General features: G+C 44.8%; 1 protein-coding gene across 1 annotated transcript in view; it reads left to right on the plus strand.

The window, feature by feature from the left end:
- MTOR (mechanistic target of rapamycin kinase) overlaps positions 1 to 12,599 on the plus strand; it is a 123,672-nt gene extending 111,073 nt beyond the window's left edge. Inside the window, exons 47-58 of the mRNA XM_070768227.1 lie at positions 102 to 237; positions 849 to 996; positions 1,582 to 1,704; positions 3,067 to 3,149; positions 4,209 to 4,281; positions 4,738 to 4,812; positions 5,197 to 5,332; positions 5,971 to 6,036; positions 8,125 to 8,205; positions 8,483 to 8,563; positions 10,853 to 10,958; positions 11,650 to 12,599. Coding sequence (XP_070624328.1) covers positions 102 to 237; positions 849 to 996; positions 1,582 to 1,704; positions 3,067 to 3,149; positions 4,209 to 4,281; positions 4,738 to 4,812; positions 5,197 to 5,332; positions 5,971 to 6,036; positions 8,125 to 8,205; positions 8,483 to 8,563; positions 10,853 to 10,958; positions 11,650 to 11,665 — 1,124 coding nt within the window. The 3' untranslated portion in view covers positions 11,666 to 12,599. The remainder of the gene's footprint in view (positions 1 to 101; positions 238 to 848; positions 997 to 1,581; positions 1,705 to 3,066; positions 3,150 to 4,208; positions 4,282 to 4,737; positions 4,813 to 5,196; positions 5,333 to 5,970; positions 6,037 to 8,124; positions 8,206 to 8,482; positions 8,564 to 10,852; positions 10,959 to 11,649) is intronic.
- The last annotated feature ends 5,643 nt before the right edge of the window (positions 12,600 to 18,242 follow it).

The following is an 18,242-nucleotide window of genomic DNA, read 5'->3' on the forward strand; positions in this document are numbered from 1 at the left end:
GGTATGTGTCTGCCGACCTGCAAATGCAGCAGTGGTCCCCCAGCCGACAGGATGGAAACCCTCTGATCCTTGCTGACTGCTCCCCACTTCACTCCCCGCAGGCAGCAACGGGCACGAGTTTGTCTTCCTCCTGAAGGGCCATGAGGACTTGCGGCAGGACGAACGGGTGATGCAGCTCTTCGGCCTGGTCAACACCCTTCTGGCCAATGACCCGACGTCTCTTCGGAAAAACCTCAGGTATTCAGGATGCCACAGAGACAGCCCTAGATAACTAGAGAAATCTAGTTATTTCTTACTTCTTTTCCAGGTCGTCACTTAACCTTTGCCAAGTAAATGATTCTGTACCTGACAGGAGGTCATCAGTAGCCAAGATGTCAAAGAGAAAGACTCTCTGTTGGTTTTAGAGTGTTCTCAGGGGAAGTCCTTCAGAGGACTCAGAAAGGAACATTTCATGGCCTTTAGATGGGAGATTTGACAAATTTGATGGGTTCTACGCCAAATGAAATGACAGCCCTAATAAGCCTTCCTGTCCTCAGGCTTCTTTCACTCCTCTTTCTGTTAAGAACATGGATGTTTAGTGGGGAGGTCATTTTAGGCTTAGAAGTCATCATGGGATTGTTCCCCCAAAGCGGTGAGTTTGTTAGGCAGGTTGGGAACACTGGTGGTACCTTTATACCATCAACCCCGATTGTGTTTTAGGCTTTATGCTTCGCACCATGTCCCTCATCACATGCCCCACAATAGCCTTTTGTGGACAGGCTCATTAAAACCAGTTTGCATGTGCCATGAGTGGCTTAAAGGTCTGCTCTGTTTTCTGTTCATTGACCCTGCTTTCCTGTGGGCTTTAGCATCCAGAGATACGCTGTCATTCCATTATCAACCAACTCGGGCCTCATCGGCTGGGTCCCCCACTGTGACACACTGCACGCCCTCATCCGGGACTACAGGGAGAAAAAGAAGATCCTTCTCAACATTGAGCATCGCATCATGCTGCGGGTACGTGATGAGGCTGCCAGACCCAACCCTTCAGTGTCTTGAGGGTGAAGCTCAAAAGTCAGTTCAGGAATTGGTACAAAGCTGTTTTCCTTGTTCCATTACTGAAAAATCTATTTAAGGGAATTAGCTATTGACGAAGGATTGATGGTATGAGTCTTCAAGCAGATAACAGAATCCTAAAGCCTAGCAATTAGGTTTTCATCACCCTCCATGAGACTGGACAGTATTTGACTCATCAAGCAACATATATCTGCTGATCCTTACATGGTACACAGAGCGCTGACTGGCTGAATGGGGAAGCAGGGAAGCGGTGTTCAGTAGGTGTGTGAGGGAGAAAAGTGAGAAAGTTTATGAACCTCCCAGTGCTCTCGTTCACACTGAAGCTGGTACCGAGGCAAGGCCTGATGCTTGCCCTTGTCCCCTGGGCCCTCCTGTGGTCCTCAGGTTAGAGTGGCCACTGCTTCTCCTTATTCCCCTTCTCCTTTTGGTGGCAGTGGTGAAATCAGAACCCATCTCTGCCTGACCTCAGAGCCTTGTTTCTTCCCGGATATGAGTTTCTCGTCTCAGACTTGTGTCTTGGTGCAGATGGCTCCAGACTATGACCACCTAACTCTGATGCAGAAGGTCGAGGTGTTTGAGCACGCCGTCAACAACACAGCTGGGGACGACCTGGCCAAACTGCTGTGGCTGAAGAGCCCCAGCTCCGAGGTATGGTGCTCCTGCCCCGCCAGCCTCCCCTCTGGTCAGAAAGGCTCGTTTGCTCCTGTGCGCCCGGTGGGTGTGTCCTGTAATGACTAGCTGTAGGTGATGGGTAGCTTTTAGAGCAGAAACCAAATGGCTGAGCCACATAGTCTAGCTGCAGTTAGTTTCATGTTTCAACCATTGCTTACAACAGTATTTTATTAAGGCTGTTAAATCTTTTTCATATATATTATTAATTTCCTATAGATCTGGTTTTTCAGTTTTGTTAATAGTATGTTTCTAGGTTTGAAGTTTTTATTTTGTTTTGGTTTTGATGTACATTTTTAAATGTTAGAAGTTAATAGATTTTTTTTAATCCTTTCTTTAAAGTTTCTTTGGCTTTATATTTAGAAAGGCTCTCTCCACCTCAAGATTTTCTTGTACTAATTATAAGATTTGTTTTTACATTTAAATCCTTAACCCAAGTTGGAATTTAAAGTTAGGGTATAGATTTTCTTTTTTTAAGGTGATAACCAACATGACAGTATTAACCAGGAGCTTCCCAGGTGGTGCTAGTGGTAAAGAACCTGCCTGCCAAAGCAGGAGATGTAAGAGACACGTATTTGATCCCTGTGTTGGAAAGATCCCCTAGAGGAGGGCATGGCAACCCTCTCTAGTATTCTTGCCTGAAGAATCCCATAAACAGAGGAGCCTGGCAGGCTATAGTCCATGGGGTCGAAAAGAGTCGGACACTACTGGAGTGATTTAGCACACACACAGTATTACCAAATAATCCATCCTGTAACAGAGTCAACTTTTATTATATACTAAATTCTTATATGCCCTTGAATTTCTTTCTAGAATTTCCGTATCACTGATCTTTTCTGCCTATTTATCCTCAAGTATCCCACTGTTAATTCAAGTCTTTTCTCACTAGTTATTTACATGTAATTTTTTTCCAGGTAAATTTTAGGATCATTTTGTCAAGATTCCCAAGAAAGTGCCAATGAACTTTTATTGAAACTACATTAAATGTATTAAATAATCTGGAAGGATATTACATCTTTTCAGTCTTAAGTGGATAGCCTTAAATGGATATTTTCTTTCCTTTTTTTTTTTTCTTTTTGTTTTAAATGGATATTTTCATTTACTGTAGTCTTTATATTTCTAAACAAAGTTTAATTTACTTAGTCATCTAAGTTCTACACATTTCCAATTAAGTTTATTCTGAGCATTTTATTAATTTTATAATTATGAATGATTTTTGTTCCCTCATACATCCTAACTGGTTATTGTTGGACTGTAAGCAAACAACTGATTAGGATGTAATTTGTATTGAAAACCAGTTAGTTTTCAGAGCCTCGGTTCGCATGTGCTTCTGTGTTCTAGGTGTGGTTTGATCGAAGAACCAATTATACCCGCTCTTTAGCGGTCATGTCTATGGTTGGGTATATTTTGGGCCTGGGCGATAGGTGAGTGAATTTGTTTCTTTGAATCTTCTTTCTCCATTATATAGTTTTCTTGAATGATTTCATTTTGTTTTCCAGTGAGCTTTATGACCGTTTGATAAATATTTGTATTTTGTACTTTAGCTGTTTTTGCAGCATCAACCTTAGTCCCCTATTATTGTCCATGCCATCAAAACACATCAAACTAAAGAGAAGAAAAACCATAGTTCAGGGGTGCTTTCTCCATAGGTTGGTTTAATGTATTAAAAACCATATGAAATCCAGTTGATTTTATTGATTCAATAAACATTTATCAGTCATCACTATGCTAAGACAAATAATCCTATTTCTATAATTAAAACCAACCAAAGTAGATCCCTCTGATATTTCTACATATTAAATTTCATCCAAATGTACTGACTGCAAAAGTCATTTAGCAATGTTCAGAAATTTTAAAAAATAATAATATTCTGATGTCTACAATTTTTCTTCTGGGATCATTCCCATGCAATTATTTGAGAGTGAAAAAATTTAATCCCACAAAAATAATAAATTCCTGTTTTTAAAAAACTTAGTAGAGCACCTGTCCAGAATACCCAGATGATTCTGCCTGGAGGGGCTCAGGGACTCAGGGAGATGAGAGCCCATCTCGAAGAGCCTTGTCACTCTGAGATCCCAGCGCTGCCAGGAACCTGTGACCATTTATCCTGTGACCAAAGACCTTGGGAAAACAAACTGTCTTGGTATCATGGGGCAACTTGTGATTCACACAGATCAATTCTCATTTGAGCCCTAGAGCAAGGGTCAGCAAACTTTTTCTGTAAAGGGCCAAATAGTAAATATCTTAGGCTTCACTGGCCTTACAGGCTCCATCACAAGTACTCATCTCTGCTGCTGCAGCACAAAAGCAGCCCAAAACAATGCATGAACAAATGAGCATGACTGTGTTCCAATAAAAATTATTTGTAAAAGTTGGGGGTGGAGTGCTAGCTTTGGCCTGAGTGCTGTCATTACCAACCCCTGGCCTACAGTCTCACAGACTTGGGGATTTGTTCATCCGAGCTGTTCTCTCCTGTTTCTCAGACACCCATCCAACCTGATGCTGGACCGGCTGAGTGGAAAGATCCTGCACATTGACTTTGGGGACTGCTTTGAGGTGAGCATATGTTCCAGAACCCAGAGGACCACCCTCTACCCTGCTCCAACCATTTAGGCAAACTTAAAAGCCCAAATGTCGTACTCTTACCCCTGACTCTTCTCTCAAGGTGATAGAACATCAGTCTAACAGATGAAGTATGTGCTATTTGATTCTTGCTGTTACAGGACTCAGAAAAGGAGATGCTGGTTGAAGGCCTGGGCATGATAACACACTTATCTTTTTTCTCTCTTTCTCCCTCCCCACTCCCCCACCTTCTCTTTTTTATTTTTAAATTTTTAGCTGTCTTAAATTATAGAGATAAGTCCCATCACTAAACTAGACTCACTGTTTCCTTTCTATGCTCTAATTGAAATCAGTGCCAGTGATGCAAAGGAAAGCCACTTACCTGCACCTGGCTCCAGCTGAGGAAGGCAGTCTAACCAGTGGACCTGAGTTTTCCCTTATTACCCTTAGGTTGCTATGACCAGAGAGAAATTCCCAGAGAAAATTCCATTTAGACTAACAAGAATGCTGACCAATGCTATGGAGGTGAGTGGATGTTGGTAACAAGCTGCTTTGAAGTGGGACCAGTATAGTTCTATCCCCTCTCCAAGGACAGACTTCCTTCCTTGTTAGATCTCCAGCTCCGCAAATGCCCAGCTTATGCTGTAGTCATATCCTCCTGGTATTTTCCATCCTGTTAGAAATGATCAGTCTTTAAAAGTCTTACCCAACCTTTACGCCAGACCTTGTTTCATATGAATGACAGTCCTGACCCTTTGCTCTGAGGCATTCCCAGCCTGGCCCTTCAGTGATGGCCATGTTCTCTCTCTCTGAGTGGGGTGACACACCCTCTGAGGTGACGCTGGGTGGTAAGGCCTTCGGGGACCAGTGTGGTGACTTCCGTGGTGAGCTGCTCTGGCCCATCTGCAGGTCACGGGCCTTGATGGCAACTACAGGATCACGTGCCACACCGTGATGGAGGTGCTCCGGGAGCACAAGGACAGCGTCATGGCCGTGCTGGAAGCCTTCGTCTATGACCCCCTGCTGAACTGGAGGCTGATGGACAGTGAGTCTCAGCAAGAGCCCGGGTGCTGGGGTTCACCCCCTCCCACAATGGGCATGGCCAGTTCACAGTCCTGCCCCTCTTCACACACAGAGCCCAAGACCCAGTACTCCGCTGCCACACCACACTTCCACAGGGCCGCTGTGGTAGCTGGAAATCAATTTCAAGTATTTTTATTAACTAAGAAAACTCTGGTCATCAGTTTAGATCTTGATTAAAGCATTTTTCAGAATAAATAAGTACTCTAGTGACTTTTGTTAGGTTTCATGTTGAATAGCAGATGGAATTTTTACAGGATTTGCAAACAGTTGTGTTATCTCAACAGTGTCTTAGTCTACTCTTTATTCCAACCTCCTCAGAAGGTGTTTACTAATCAGAGGCGTCTTCTCTACTGCAGTTGTCACACACTCACTTGTTATCCAGTTTACATCATCTGAATCCCACTCAGCCATATAAAATGCCCCTCAGGATCAGATGCCTTGTGAACATCCACCCATTTACTCCTGAGTGTTACATTTTTGGTTTTATCTTAGTTATGGCTTTTGGGAAAATTATATTTTTATGATTAAGGGAAAGTATATCAGCCAAGTTTTTTCAAAGTTTGAAGCGCTTTTTAATCCTCCTTTTCTTTCTTTCCCTAGCAAATACCAAAGGTAACAAGCGATCACGGACGAGGACAGATTCCTACTCTGCTGGCCAGTCAGTAGGTGAGTGCTGCAGACTCTCCTTTTTGTCCAGGGTATTTCTAGAATAGGGCAAGCCTTGTCACTGCCTTTAGAAGACATGACTTAAGTAATAAGCATCTAATGTATTTTTTATTTAATGACTCTCAGAAAGAAGTGGGTACCTAAAGCTCAGAAATTTTGATCACACTATCCAATCTTAATCTACATGTAAAAACATAAATCAATTAAAAGTACATCTGAATTGGACTTCTCTGGTGGTCCAGTGGGTAAGACTCCACACTCCCAATGTAGGGGGCCTAGGTTCAATCCCTGGTCCAGGAATTAGATTCCACATGCCACAATTAAGGTCAGAGATTCCATGTGCTGCAACTAAGACCCAGCAGAGTCAAGTAAATTAAAAAAAAATTTTTTTTAAGTATGTCTGAATATTAGTCAGTCTTTAGCATGCCCTTTAATAGTGTCTGGGATAATTATTAGCTACATTACCTTAATTCTAAAGCTTTGGGAATAGCTCAGAAATGGGAAGACGGAAGCAGCGGAAATATACACACACTGCTACCTGAGCATCTAGGAAGCCACAGGAAACACTGTTCCCAGGAATGTGGTCCATAAAGCAGGGTTACAAGAAGATAATGCGCCTCTCAGAGCCAGAACAGGCTCTGTGTATTCCCTGCTCTCAGACGTCTTAGAGTCAAGCTGTTTGACTTGTTTACCCTTCTCCTTTGCCCCTTACCCCTAACCCAACCCTTTGACTCCCACATTCAACAACATCCTACATAGTCATATTTAGGAAATACCACTGGGATGTAAAACAGTTAAATATTCTCTCCAAATACTTATGGAACATTTGCAACCAATTACCAGCTAGGCCAAGTGGTATTCAGAGGTAAGAAAACAATGTGACATACTGAGCATGCTCTGACAAAGCACAGAATCCCGGAGTGTATATGGAGTAATAGAGCAGCTCACTGCACTGTGCAGGCAGGTGCCATGTGGTTTGATTGGGAACCAGGGGGTGGTAGGCCTTAGAAAGGAGGTATCACTCTGAACTGCGAGGGTTAAGGGAGCCCGTGGGGTGGTAGAATTGAAGCTGAGCCTTACTGGATGAGTGGAATCTGGATGGGTAGAAAGGAAGCGAGTGTTTTCTCCAGGAAATGGGCATCCTGGATCCGTGTCATCCACAAATAGCTTGGACTCTACCCTGGACACCGTGATAGGACTTGGGAATCCCTGAATCACCCACAGTGTCTGGGGGCCTTGTGCAGATGACTGGTCTCACCCAGATTATGTGACACTGGTATAACTCTCAGGGTCTGCCTTGTTAATACATTATTGGGTGACTCCCATGTGCCGCCTGGGATATACCGAGGGGAGTTAGGACAGCTTGTTCTGGTGGCACCAGTGGTGTAGACCTGGTTGCTTGTATGTGCCTCAAAAGTTAAGTTCCAAGGACTCATTAATTAAAGTATTATCATCACTAGCTTCGGTTTGAAGACCTGTCGTGTCCCAGGGCCGTGTGTAAATAGCTTCAGAGTTCTGATTCTAGATACCTCTCCTGAAGGCCACAGTCAGCAGAGGGTGAGCCTAAAGCCTGTGGACTTCTCCTGAGAATTGATGTATAAATTCCTCCAAGGAATAACATTTCAGTCACATGTGTGATCCTTTGAAAGCTAGTTTTCTTTATGTTATGACCAGTTTGGGTCCAACCAACCAAATTTTGTGGCCAGATCTTTGACCTATGAGCCTATTCTGTATGTCAGAACATTTTATTAATGCTGTGTGTTTGCAAATTCATGCAGATTTCAAAACTTTCTTTGAGGGGGTGGGGGAGCTGTGCCCTGTAGTTTGCGGGATCTCAGTTCCCTGACTAGGGATTGAACCCAAGGCACAGCAGTGAAAGCACTGAGTCCTAACCTCTAGACAACCCAGGAACTCCCTAAAAAATGTTAAATTCATAAAGAGCATAACACTTCCTATTTCCTTTCTCCTCTGAGACAGGTGGGGCAGGTGTTAAAAGAGAGATCGTATGTGAAGAATTAGAGCCAATACTTTGGAACAGTGGCTTCTTGGTGTTTGAATTTTCTGCTGCTTTTTTTTGTTCCCTCCTAGAAATTTTGGATGGTGTGGAACTTGGGGAACCAGCCCATAAGAAAACGGGGACCACAGTGCCAGAATCTATTCATTCTTTCAGTAAGTCCAGCCTCTGAGGAATTACATCAGCGACTAGCTCATTAAGAAAAGAGCAGCTGTGAACACCAGGAGGAGGGTCAGTAAGAGGAAGCAACAGAACTGCCTTTGAGCAGCAAAGGTCCCATGAATTTCTCATTATATTCTGAGGACAAAGATAGACAAAGAGGAAGAATCGCTCTACACTTACAAAAGTGAATATGTGAGAAAAACAGGGGTGTGCATTGAACCTGTTATGATGGTCCAGTCTTACTATTATTTCTGCTTTTGTTTATTCCAGTCGGAGATGGCTTGGTGAAACCAGAGGCCCTCAATAAGAAAGCAATTCAAATTATTAACAGGGTTCGAGACAAGCTCACTGGTGAGTGTGTGTATGTGTTTACTTAAAAGGAACATAAAATCTCCTTGAGTGGGTGTTCAGCCCAGTTTCCAGTGGTTATTGGTGCCTAAACTGTGACTCTGTGCTGCTAACTGGAGTGTCTCTGAGGCCATCAGTGAAGGATTCTCTCTGATTCTCTAATGACCAATGAACTTCCTTTAAGTAAAGTTATTAATCTCATTTTAACAGTGAAGTTTACCAGTAAAGTTCTATTGAGTCCAAAGTCAGCCAAATTCAAGAAAATTAATCATCATGGCTTAATATTAGAGCAAATCTGACCACTTGGTTCACTGCCCACCTGTGCTCAGATAGCTGTTACGGAATGTGGAGCCTGGATGGGAACACCGTGTACTTTTGAACAGGAGATGTGTTACGCTGACCAAGTGGTGTGACATGGGGGTGGAGGCAGGGAGGCCAAAGGCCCAGCACCACTGCTGGGACCCCACAGGCCTGTGTCTCTTCCTCTGGCCAGAAAGTGACAAGAACACCTCACTCGGAAGGCGGTGAGGATGAATTGGGACGTGGGAGGCCCAGCACGTAAGCTCTATCATCAAGGGATATTGGTTCATTGAGCACCTGCAAGCGCTACATGTTGAAGAAACAGTGTGGGTTAAAAACAGGCATCTTCCCTGCTTTCATGGGACTTAGACTCTAAAGAGGAATACTGTTGTAAGTGGAAGAGAGACTAGGGCTGTGAGGACAGTAACAGGGGAATTTAAGTCCAAGAGTTCCAGAAACGCTTCCCTCAGCAAACTACCTAGGAGCCAAAATTTGCTAGAGGAGTTAATTAGGGCAGATTCTTCCAGGTAAAGGAAACAGCGTGTGCAAAGACCCTGTGGTAGGAGGCAGGATGGCAAGAATAAAAGGTCAGAAAGGCTGGCAGACCAAACTGCCCCCAAGAAGGTGAGAGGAGCACGATGCAAAGTGTTTGGACTCTGAGAGGGCCAGGGCCAGACCATACAGGGCCTTCTGTTTTTACCCTGTATCTTGTGGGCAGTGAGAAACCACTGAAGAGTTTTAAGGGGATGGAGGGGAGCTGGGCAGGTTTGCATTGTGAGATCCTGCCTGCTCTGACTGTGGGGGAAGCAGGAGCTGGAGGGGAGGAAGCGGCTGCCACAGTCAATGCCAGTTGGACAGTTGATTAGACAAGGATGGCAATGGAGATGGAGTCAAGAGCTGTTTAGGAGGAAAATGCAAAGGACTGATGATGGGCCATGAGGGGTGGGGAGGGATCAAGGGTGGTTCTAGGTCTCTGGTGGCCTTCTGAGAGCTCTGATGAGCCTGGCAGCCATAATAATGCAGTGGAAGAGAATGCGAAGTGAGAGAGAAGGAACAGAGACAAGTTTCAAAGCTCTCAGGAAGTCTGGCTTTGTGGGGAGGAGAAAGGACATAGCTGAAGAGGGAGAAGTTGGATGAACGGCTCTGTTTCCTTCAACAGGAGGAGGAATGTGTTTACAGAAAGTGAGCACATGGGCGGGCGGGGGGGCAGTGCAGACGTGAGTGAGAGGCAGGATGGTCGGTATTGTAAGGCTCCTGACAAAGAGGAGGCGGTGGATCACAGTGCAAGTGAACTTGGCCTTAAATGGGAGGAGGGCCCACTCTCCGGGGTGATGGAAAGGAAGAAGGGGGAGCTCGTGTTGAACAAAGCTGGCACCTCGAACATTGCCCAACATATCAGGGCTCTGAACTCTGCCCTTAGTGAGTCAGTTGGCTCTAGAGGAGGAGATGAGGGCACCTGCTGAGGGTAAGGAGCCAGAGGAGGTTTGGATGCTCAAGGAGAGGAGAGAACTTTGTGGTGGAGATGGAAGGGCGTATAGCCAGAGGAGCTGGCCAGGCAGTGCTGAGCGCCCACGTAAGGCGGGAGACTATGAGTGTGTGATGAAAGCAGGCAGCCCTGCAGGACAAAGGGGCTGGAAGGAGAGGCTGGTAGGATTGAAAGAGGCTTCTTGGCCACTTGCCCGACTCAGGGGTGATTATGGAATAGAAGCCCACTGGCCAGATCTTTGCTACTCCTGCACTCTGCCCACTGTAGGACTTTACCTTCTGTAAACCAAGAGCTGAGTATATATGAGTGTGTTTATTAGTATATATTAGGTGTTTATGGGTCATGTGGAGGTGAATTTAAAAATCCAAGTATTATATAGCATTTATATTCACGTACGAGGGGGAACTGATTCAGGCTGTGTGGACAGTTGAGCCTGGCTGGGGACTGTGGAGCTGGCTGGTATGGTACCTGGTGCACACTGGACGTTTTTGCTCCTCGTGTCCTAGGTCGGGACTTCTCTCATGACGAAACCCTGGATGTCCCAACACAAGTCGAGCTGCTCATCAAACAAGCGACATCCCATGAAAACCTCTGCCAGTGCTACATTGGCTGGTGAGCACCTCTGTTCAAATAAGCAATCAGGCCCCTACCCTGTGCCTCAAAGCCAGAGTCACAGAAAAAGATATGGGGGCTTATCCATACAGGGAAATTGGGTATCCATATAGGGAAACTGTGTCTCAAATCTCTTCTAAAGTTTATACTGACTGGGTATGCTCATTGTTCCAAAAATGGGAAAATGGAGACATATGGATGTGTATTTGGAAGGCAAACACCAAAGTGAATTAAAATGACATGTTAAATTGACTTAGACGAATAGGTGAGGCCCCCTTATTTGAGGAGTGGGGGTGTTCTTTTGGGGGTTTTGCTGTCAATTCAGAGATACAGGAAAGGCAAAGGAGAAGAAGCCAGAGGGGTGACAGAGAGGAGATGAAAAGACAGATTTATCATCCACGTTTGTAACCTCAAGGACCACTCTGGGGTCTGCTTTGATTAATCGCCTGAGGCATGCTTGAAGGTAGAAACTAGAGAGAGAGGGTGACAGAAAGGCGTCCTTGCGGGACCACAGCAGGCGTCTGGCCTGGGCTGGAAACGATAACGCCTGTCCTGCACAATTAGCTGTGGGAGATCTCAGGGAGGGTCCCGAGGGTGGGCAGACCTTGCTCTTTCCATTCTCAGTATATCTGCATAAAGCTTTGAAGAAGCGCAGATTATTAAAATATTCCTTTTCTCCTTGTCTCATTAGGTGTCCTTTCTGGTAACTGGAGGCACAGACGTGCCCACAGCACTTCTCTTGAGGCTTTTGTACTTTGGTATCTGCTTCCACTAAACTGAAACCATGGTCAGAAAGTTCAGCTCTGAAATGTAAATGAAAAGAACTACTGTATATTATAAGTTGGTTTGAACCAACTTTCTAGCTGCTGTTAAAGAATATATTGTCGGAAACACAAGGCTTGATTTGGTTCCCAGGACAGTAAACACAGTAATACTATGGAAATCAAGCCCTTGATTTTGGGGAACAGAAGATCTTTAACTTTAGAAATACGGGTTTTGACTTAACTCACAAAAGAACTCAGAAGTGTTTGCTGACAGGAGAATGGCCTAGTCGTTCCTCTCAACATGGACACAGCAAACTCAGCACAGTCACAAAGCCTCAGGTCATGGAGGACACGGATTAGGACTCTGGATTGTAAAGACGCGGAGAAGCTGACTTCATCGCCTTCGCCCATCTCATTACCTCACTGGTCCGTGGACGCAGCAACAACCCTCCCAAGATGGGCCAAAATGGGTGGGAAAGGTCAGTCTTCTGCCTCACCCGCCGCGCTGCGACATATACACTTCAAGCCAAGACCCGAGCCACTCAGAGGAGAATCTGTTCAGGTCGCCGGGCAGCCTCGGCTAGGCAGGCGCACAGAGATCACAGTGCAGTAGGAGGCCCACACTGGCCTTCCCGGCCTGGTTCTGGGATGTCTTCAGTGAGGTCTGAATGCTCTCCGTTTGGAGCAAGGCCTTGGAATACAGAAATGCTGTCATGGAGGTGCTGACAGAGAGAGGGAAGGTCTAGAACATGTTGGGAAGTAGGAGCAAAAAAAATCTTAAATGCACAAAGTATAAAGTGTAGCCATGTCTAGACACCATGTTGTATCTGAATAATTTTTGTGCCAATAAAAGACATCAGAATTTTAAAAACATGAATATGAGTGGCTTTTTATTCCTGTATATTAGTTCATGAAAGAAACAGTTATTCCTTCAACATTCACTGAGTACTGGGACTGCAGGACAGTCCTCGGCGTGTTCCCAGGCCAGACAAGACAGAGCCACATCTCTTAGAAGCCACCCGGCCACCTGGTGAGAAGAGAGAGCCACAAGAGCCTTGGGGAAGGGGCACTGGTTCCACTGGGAGCCTCACAGAAAGGGGACACTGGCCGGGGGTCTTAAATGGGAGTGGGAGTCTGTCAAATGAAGCAAGTCAGGATGTCCTCATCAGAAAAGAGGTGTGAAAGCACAAGACCGTGCAGGAAGGGCACGTGTGAACCCGAACCATGTGAGACTGCAGGTATTAGGACGCTCTTTATACATCAAAACAGCAGTTTCACACACGGACCTCACGGTTCAGCATGCCCGGCTCAGTGGTCACTGGGAAATAAAGGAACTAAAAGGAGGCTAGAAAGTAGATCCAGGCCAGACCGGCTGCCTCACAATCCAGCGGCAAGGAGTCTGAACCTGATGCTGTGGATGGCAGGGAAGGAACCATGTGAAGTTTTAAAACAAGTAGAATCTCAGTAGGGTTTTTTTAAAGCAACTAGTATCAAACAGGTGGAAAGAAAATTAAAAGTTTGCAAAAACCCAGTAAAAAAAACTGTTGCAATAATGAAGAGAGAACTTAAACAGAGCCGGCAAGCACTAGGTAGATTCCTCTAAAGAGCATGCCTAACGAGTTTTTCCAAAAAAATACTGTTTTCAGTTGTTGAGCTAGATTTCTTTTTCTAAGTTCCTGTGGACCACAGCTACCCAGTGAGAACTACTGACTCATAAAAGTGATTGAAAGAACTTGTAAAATGGATCTAGAGATTATCATGCTAAATGAAGTAAGTCAGAAAGACAAAGACAAATACCATATGGTATCACCTATATGTGGAATCTAAAATACGACACAATTAGAGACTTTTCTGGTGGCCCAGTGGTTGAGACTCTGTGCTTCTACTGACGGGGGCAAGGGTTCAATCCCTGGTTGAACTAAGATCTTGCATGCCGCACCATGCAACCAAAAAATAAAATGAAAATACAACACAAATGAACATATCTACAGAAATGAAACAGACACCTATAGAGAACAGACTTGTGTTTGCCAGGGGATAGGGGGAGAGGTGGAGGGAAGGATTGGGATTGGGAGTTTGGGACCGGCAGATGCAAACTATTACATATAAAATGGATAAACAACAAGGCCCTACTGTGGCACAGGGAACTGTATTCAATGTCCTGTGATAAACCATAATGGAAAGAATCTGAAAAAGAATAACTGAGCCATTTTGCTGTACAGCAAAAATTAACATTGTAAATCAACTACACTTCAATAAGAATTTTTTAAAAAGAACTTATTCCCTGGTGGCTCAGATGGTAAAGAATCTGCCTGCAATGCAGGAGACCCAGGTTCAATCCCTTGGTCAGAAAGATCCCGTGGAGAAAGGGAATGGCAACCCACTCCAGTATTCTTGCCTGGAGAATCCCATGGACAGAGGGTCCTGGCAGGCTACAGTCCATGGGGTCACAAACAGTCAGATATGGCTGAGCGACTAACACTTGCACTTGGATGAGAATTATAAGGCCAGGAACCATATTTTATGGGACTTTGTATCCCCCAAATCCGTCAGAAAAGCAGGTGCACTGTGGTGCTCCATAAACACTTACTGGAGAACTCCTCTGTTAAAAACAAATATAGACTTAAATCTCAGTAGTGGGACTTCCCTGATGGTCCAGTGGTTAGGAATCAGCCTTCCAATGCAGGGAACAAGGGATTGATCCCCGGTCGGGGAACGAAGATGCCACGTGCCAAAGCCCGCATGCCGTAACTATGGAGAAGCCTGTGTGCAGCAACGAGGAGCCCATGTGCTGCAACTAAGACCTGACACAGCCAAAAGTATATACTTTGCTCCCCAAAATATGACCAAGTTCTACGTGAAATAACTATCAATGACTATAGTGATGTCATCATCACTGTAAGACAAATGACATGAGAATGGATGGACTCAGAAAAATGGTGGCCACCTATGATAAAGACATATTTCTTAGGACATGGAAAGTTCTTGGCATTAAGATGTTTGGTGAATCCAATGGGTTTTAAGTTATATCTAAGCAAAACCTTCTGACTGCTGAAATGACTTAGCAGAGGAAGGTGAGGTGCTAATAGAGGCTTTTATATTATTATTACTACTATTATGCTTTACCACATAGCTTGTGGGGTCAGAGTTCCCTGACCAGGGATTGAACCTGAGCCCTTGACGGTTTAAGTTCAGAGTCCTAACCACTAGACTGCAGGGAATTCTGTAGAAGTTTTTAAAGACAGCCTAATCCCCCTATTAATCCAGGATGGTTTCAAGTAACCAGTGTGAGGGGAGGGCCTTAAATACCTTAGAGACAACTAAAGCAGTGAGAGTTAAGGCTGTGGTATCAAATTGTTGTTGTTCAGTCACCAAGTTGTGTCCGAATCTTTACAACCCCATGGACTGCAGTACACCAGGTCTCCCTGTCCCTCACCATTTACCCAAGTTCATGTCCATTGTATCAGTGATGCCATCCAGCCATCTTATCCTCTGATGCCCTCTTCTTCTGCCCTCAATCTTTCCCAGCATCAGGGTTTTTTCCAATGACTCAGCTCTTTGTATCAGATGACCAAAATACTGGAGCTTCAACTTCAGCATCAGTCCTTCCAACAAGTATTCAGGGTTGATTTCCCTTAAGATTGACTGGTTTGATCTCCTTGCTGTCCAAGAGACTTTCAGGAGTCTTCTCCAGCACCACAGTTCAAAGGCATCAATTCTTTGGTGTTCTGCGTCCTTTACAGTCCAGCTTTCACAACTGTATGTGACCACTGGGAAGACCATAGCCTTGACTATAGGAACCTTTGTCGTCAGAGTAATGTCTCTGCTTTTCAACACACTGTCTAGGTTTGTCATAGCTTTCCTGCCAGAGCAATCGTCTTCTGATTTCATGGCTATAGTCACCATCTGCAGTGATTTTAGAGCCCAAGAAGAGGAAATCCGTCAGTACTTCCACCTTCTCTCCCTCTATTTGCCATGAAGTAATGGGGCCAGATGACATGATCTTAGTTTTTTTAATGTTTAGTTTTAAGTCCGCTCTTTCACACTCCTCCTTCACCCTCATCAAGAGGCTCTTTAGTTCCTCTTCACTTTCTGCCATTAAAGTGGTATCATCTGCATATCTGAGGTTGTTGATGTTTCTCCCACCTATCTTGATTCCAGCTTGTAACTCAGCCCAACATGTCTCATGATGTGCTCAGCTTATAGGTTAAAAAAACAGGGTGAGAGCAGACAGCCCTGTTATACTCCTTTCTCAATCTTGAACCAATCAGTTGTTCCATACAGGGTTCTAAACTTGCTTCTTGACCTGCACACAGCTTTCCAGGAGACAGGTAAGATGGTCTGGTATTTCCATCTCTTTAAGAGCTTTCCACAGTTTTTTATGATCCACACAGTCAAAGGCTTTAGCATAGTTGATGAAACAGAAGTGAAAGTCGCTCAGTCATGTCCGATTCTTTGTGACTCCATGGACTAAACAGTCAATGGAATTCCCCAGGCCAGAATACTGGAGTGGGTAGCTTTTCCCTTCTCTGGGGGATCTTCCCAATGCAGGGAGCGAATCCAGGTCTCCGGCATTGCAGGCAGATTCTTTACCAGCTAAGCCACAAGGGAAGCCCTGTACTACCAAAAGAAGCCCAATGCATTTCCAATCTGACCAGATCCTGCAATTCCCAATCTGTGTCCTCAAAAACCTCATGGTCACCAGCAGTGCTTCTATCCACATAGATCGGAGGCACAGCCATGACAGACTCACTTTAGGACTCTCGACCCTGAGGCAGGCAGCCAAGAGAGTGACCTCTAGCCTGAGAGACGTTCCTGGAGCTAGAGTTCCACCTCATTCCCAAACATGCTCTTGCAACTTTCAGCTCCTAGCAAGGCTAGGCGCTTCCACACAGGGGGTCTAGGTAAAAGCACATAGTAACAGCATAGATCACAAGTCCCTTGAAAGTCTGCGATCCAACAGATTAGGTTAGTAGTTCTAATTCCCCACTCAGTTATGAAACAGCCAAAGAGAACAGGAAAAGCTGACCCAGAAAAGAAAGTTTGGTCCACATGCTTTGCCCATTTCTGGCCGCCTCCCTTGCAAGGACGCTGGGTGTCTCTTGACACTGGCAGGTCAGCATAAACCCCCTACAATGCTCCCCTTTTGGGGGCTGCCTTCAGTCATTATGAGGCACCATGAAACCGCAGAGCAGGGCTCATCACTTGCTTTGCGCAGGGTGTGTCATTCATTCATACAAGCACACTGTAGAGTTAGTAAATGAGAAAACGTGTGTACTGGGAAAGCAGAGAGGCTAGAGCTCTGAGGGTTCTTACCTTATCCTGAAGATCCTGGGCAAGCCCGTAAGATGATAGCTTACGGTGAACAGTATTGGATTTGTGATCTCTGAAGATTTAGCTTCGGGACCAGGGACCAACCTTGATCACTCAAGAACTTTTGTGTAGCAGAGTTTTACTTAAGTATAAAAAGGGACAGAGAAATCTTCTAACATAGACATTAGAAGGAAAGTGCCCCTGATGAAACAGAGGTAGATGTTTTTCTGGAATTCCCTAGCTTTCTCTATGATCCAGCGAATGTTGGCAATTTGATATCTGGTTCCTCTTCCTTTTCTAAACCCAGCTTGGACATCCGGAAATTCTTGGTTCACATAATGCTAAAGCCTAACATGCAAGATTTTAAGCATGATCTTACTAGCATAGGAGATGAGTGCAATTGTCTGATGATTAGCACATTCTTTAGTACTACCCTTCTTGGGAACTGAGATGAGGTTTGACCTTTTCCAGTCCTATGGCAACTGCTGGGTCTTCCAGATTTGCTGGCATAATGAATGCAAAACTTTGACAGCATCATTCTTTAGGGATCTGAATAGCTCTACTGGAATTCCATCACATCTACTAGCTTTATTAACAGCAGGGCTTCCTAAGGCCCACCTGACTTCACTCTCCAGAATGTTCACTCTGGGTGACTGACCACATGATCGTAGTAATCCAGTTCATTAAGATCTTTTTTGTACAGTTTTTCAGTGTATTCTTTCCATCTCTTCTTGATCTCTTCAGCATCTACTAGGTCTCTGCTGTTTCTGTCCTTTATTGTGCCCACTAGGTAACAAATTAACTAGTTTCAAATCTCAACTCTGTCTCATCCTACCAGTGTGACTTCGGAAAAGCTCCTTATTTTCTGTGTTTGCTTCCTCCACTGAAAATGTGAGTCTACCCCATCAGGTTGTTTTGAGGGGTGCAAATCCATGTAAAGCACCTCAGCACAGCCTAGGTTGAACCATACGCCTCCCAATGAAGAGGACGCTGGTTCAATCCCTAGTCAGAGAACTAAGATCCCCCATGCCACAGGGCAACTGAGTCCATGCACTCTAGAGCCCATGCTCAGCAACAAGAGAAGCCACCACAATGAGAAGCCCATGAACTGTAACTAGGGAGCAGCCCCCACTCGCAGCAACTAGAGGAAGTTTGTGTGCAGCAGTGAAGACCCAGGACAGCCAAAAATAAAACAAACCAAAATATA

This window comes from Bos indicus, chromosome 16 (assembly GCF_029378745.1).
Source record: "Bos indicus isolate NIAB-ARS_2022 breed Sahiwal x Tharparkar chromosome 16, NIAB-ARS_B.indTharparkar_mat_pri_1.0, whole genome shotgun sequence".
Lineage (NCBI taxonomy): Eukaryota > Metazoa > Chordata > Mammalia > Artiodactyla > Bovidae > Bos > Bos indicus.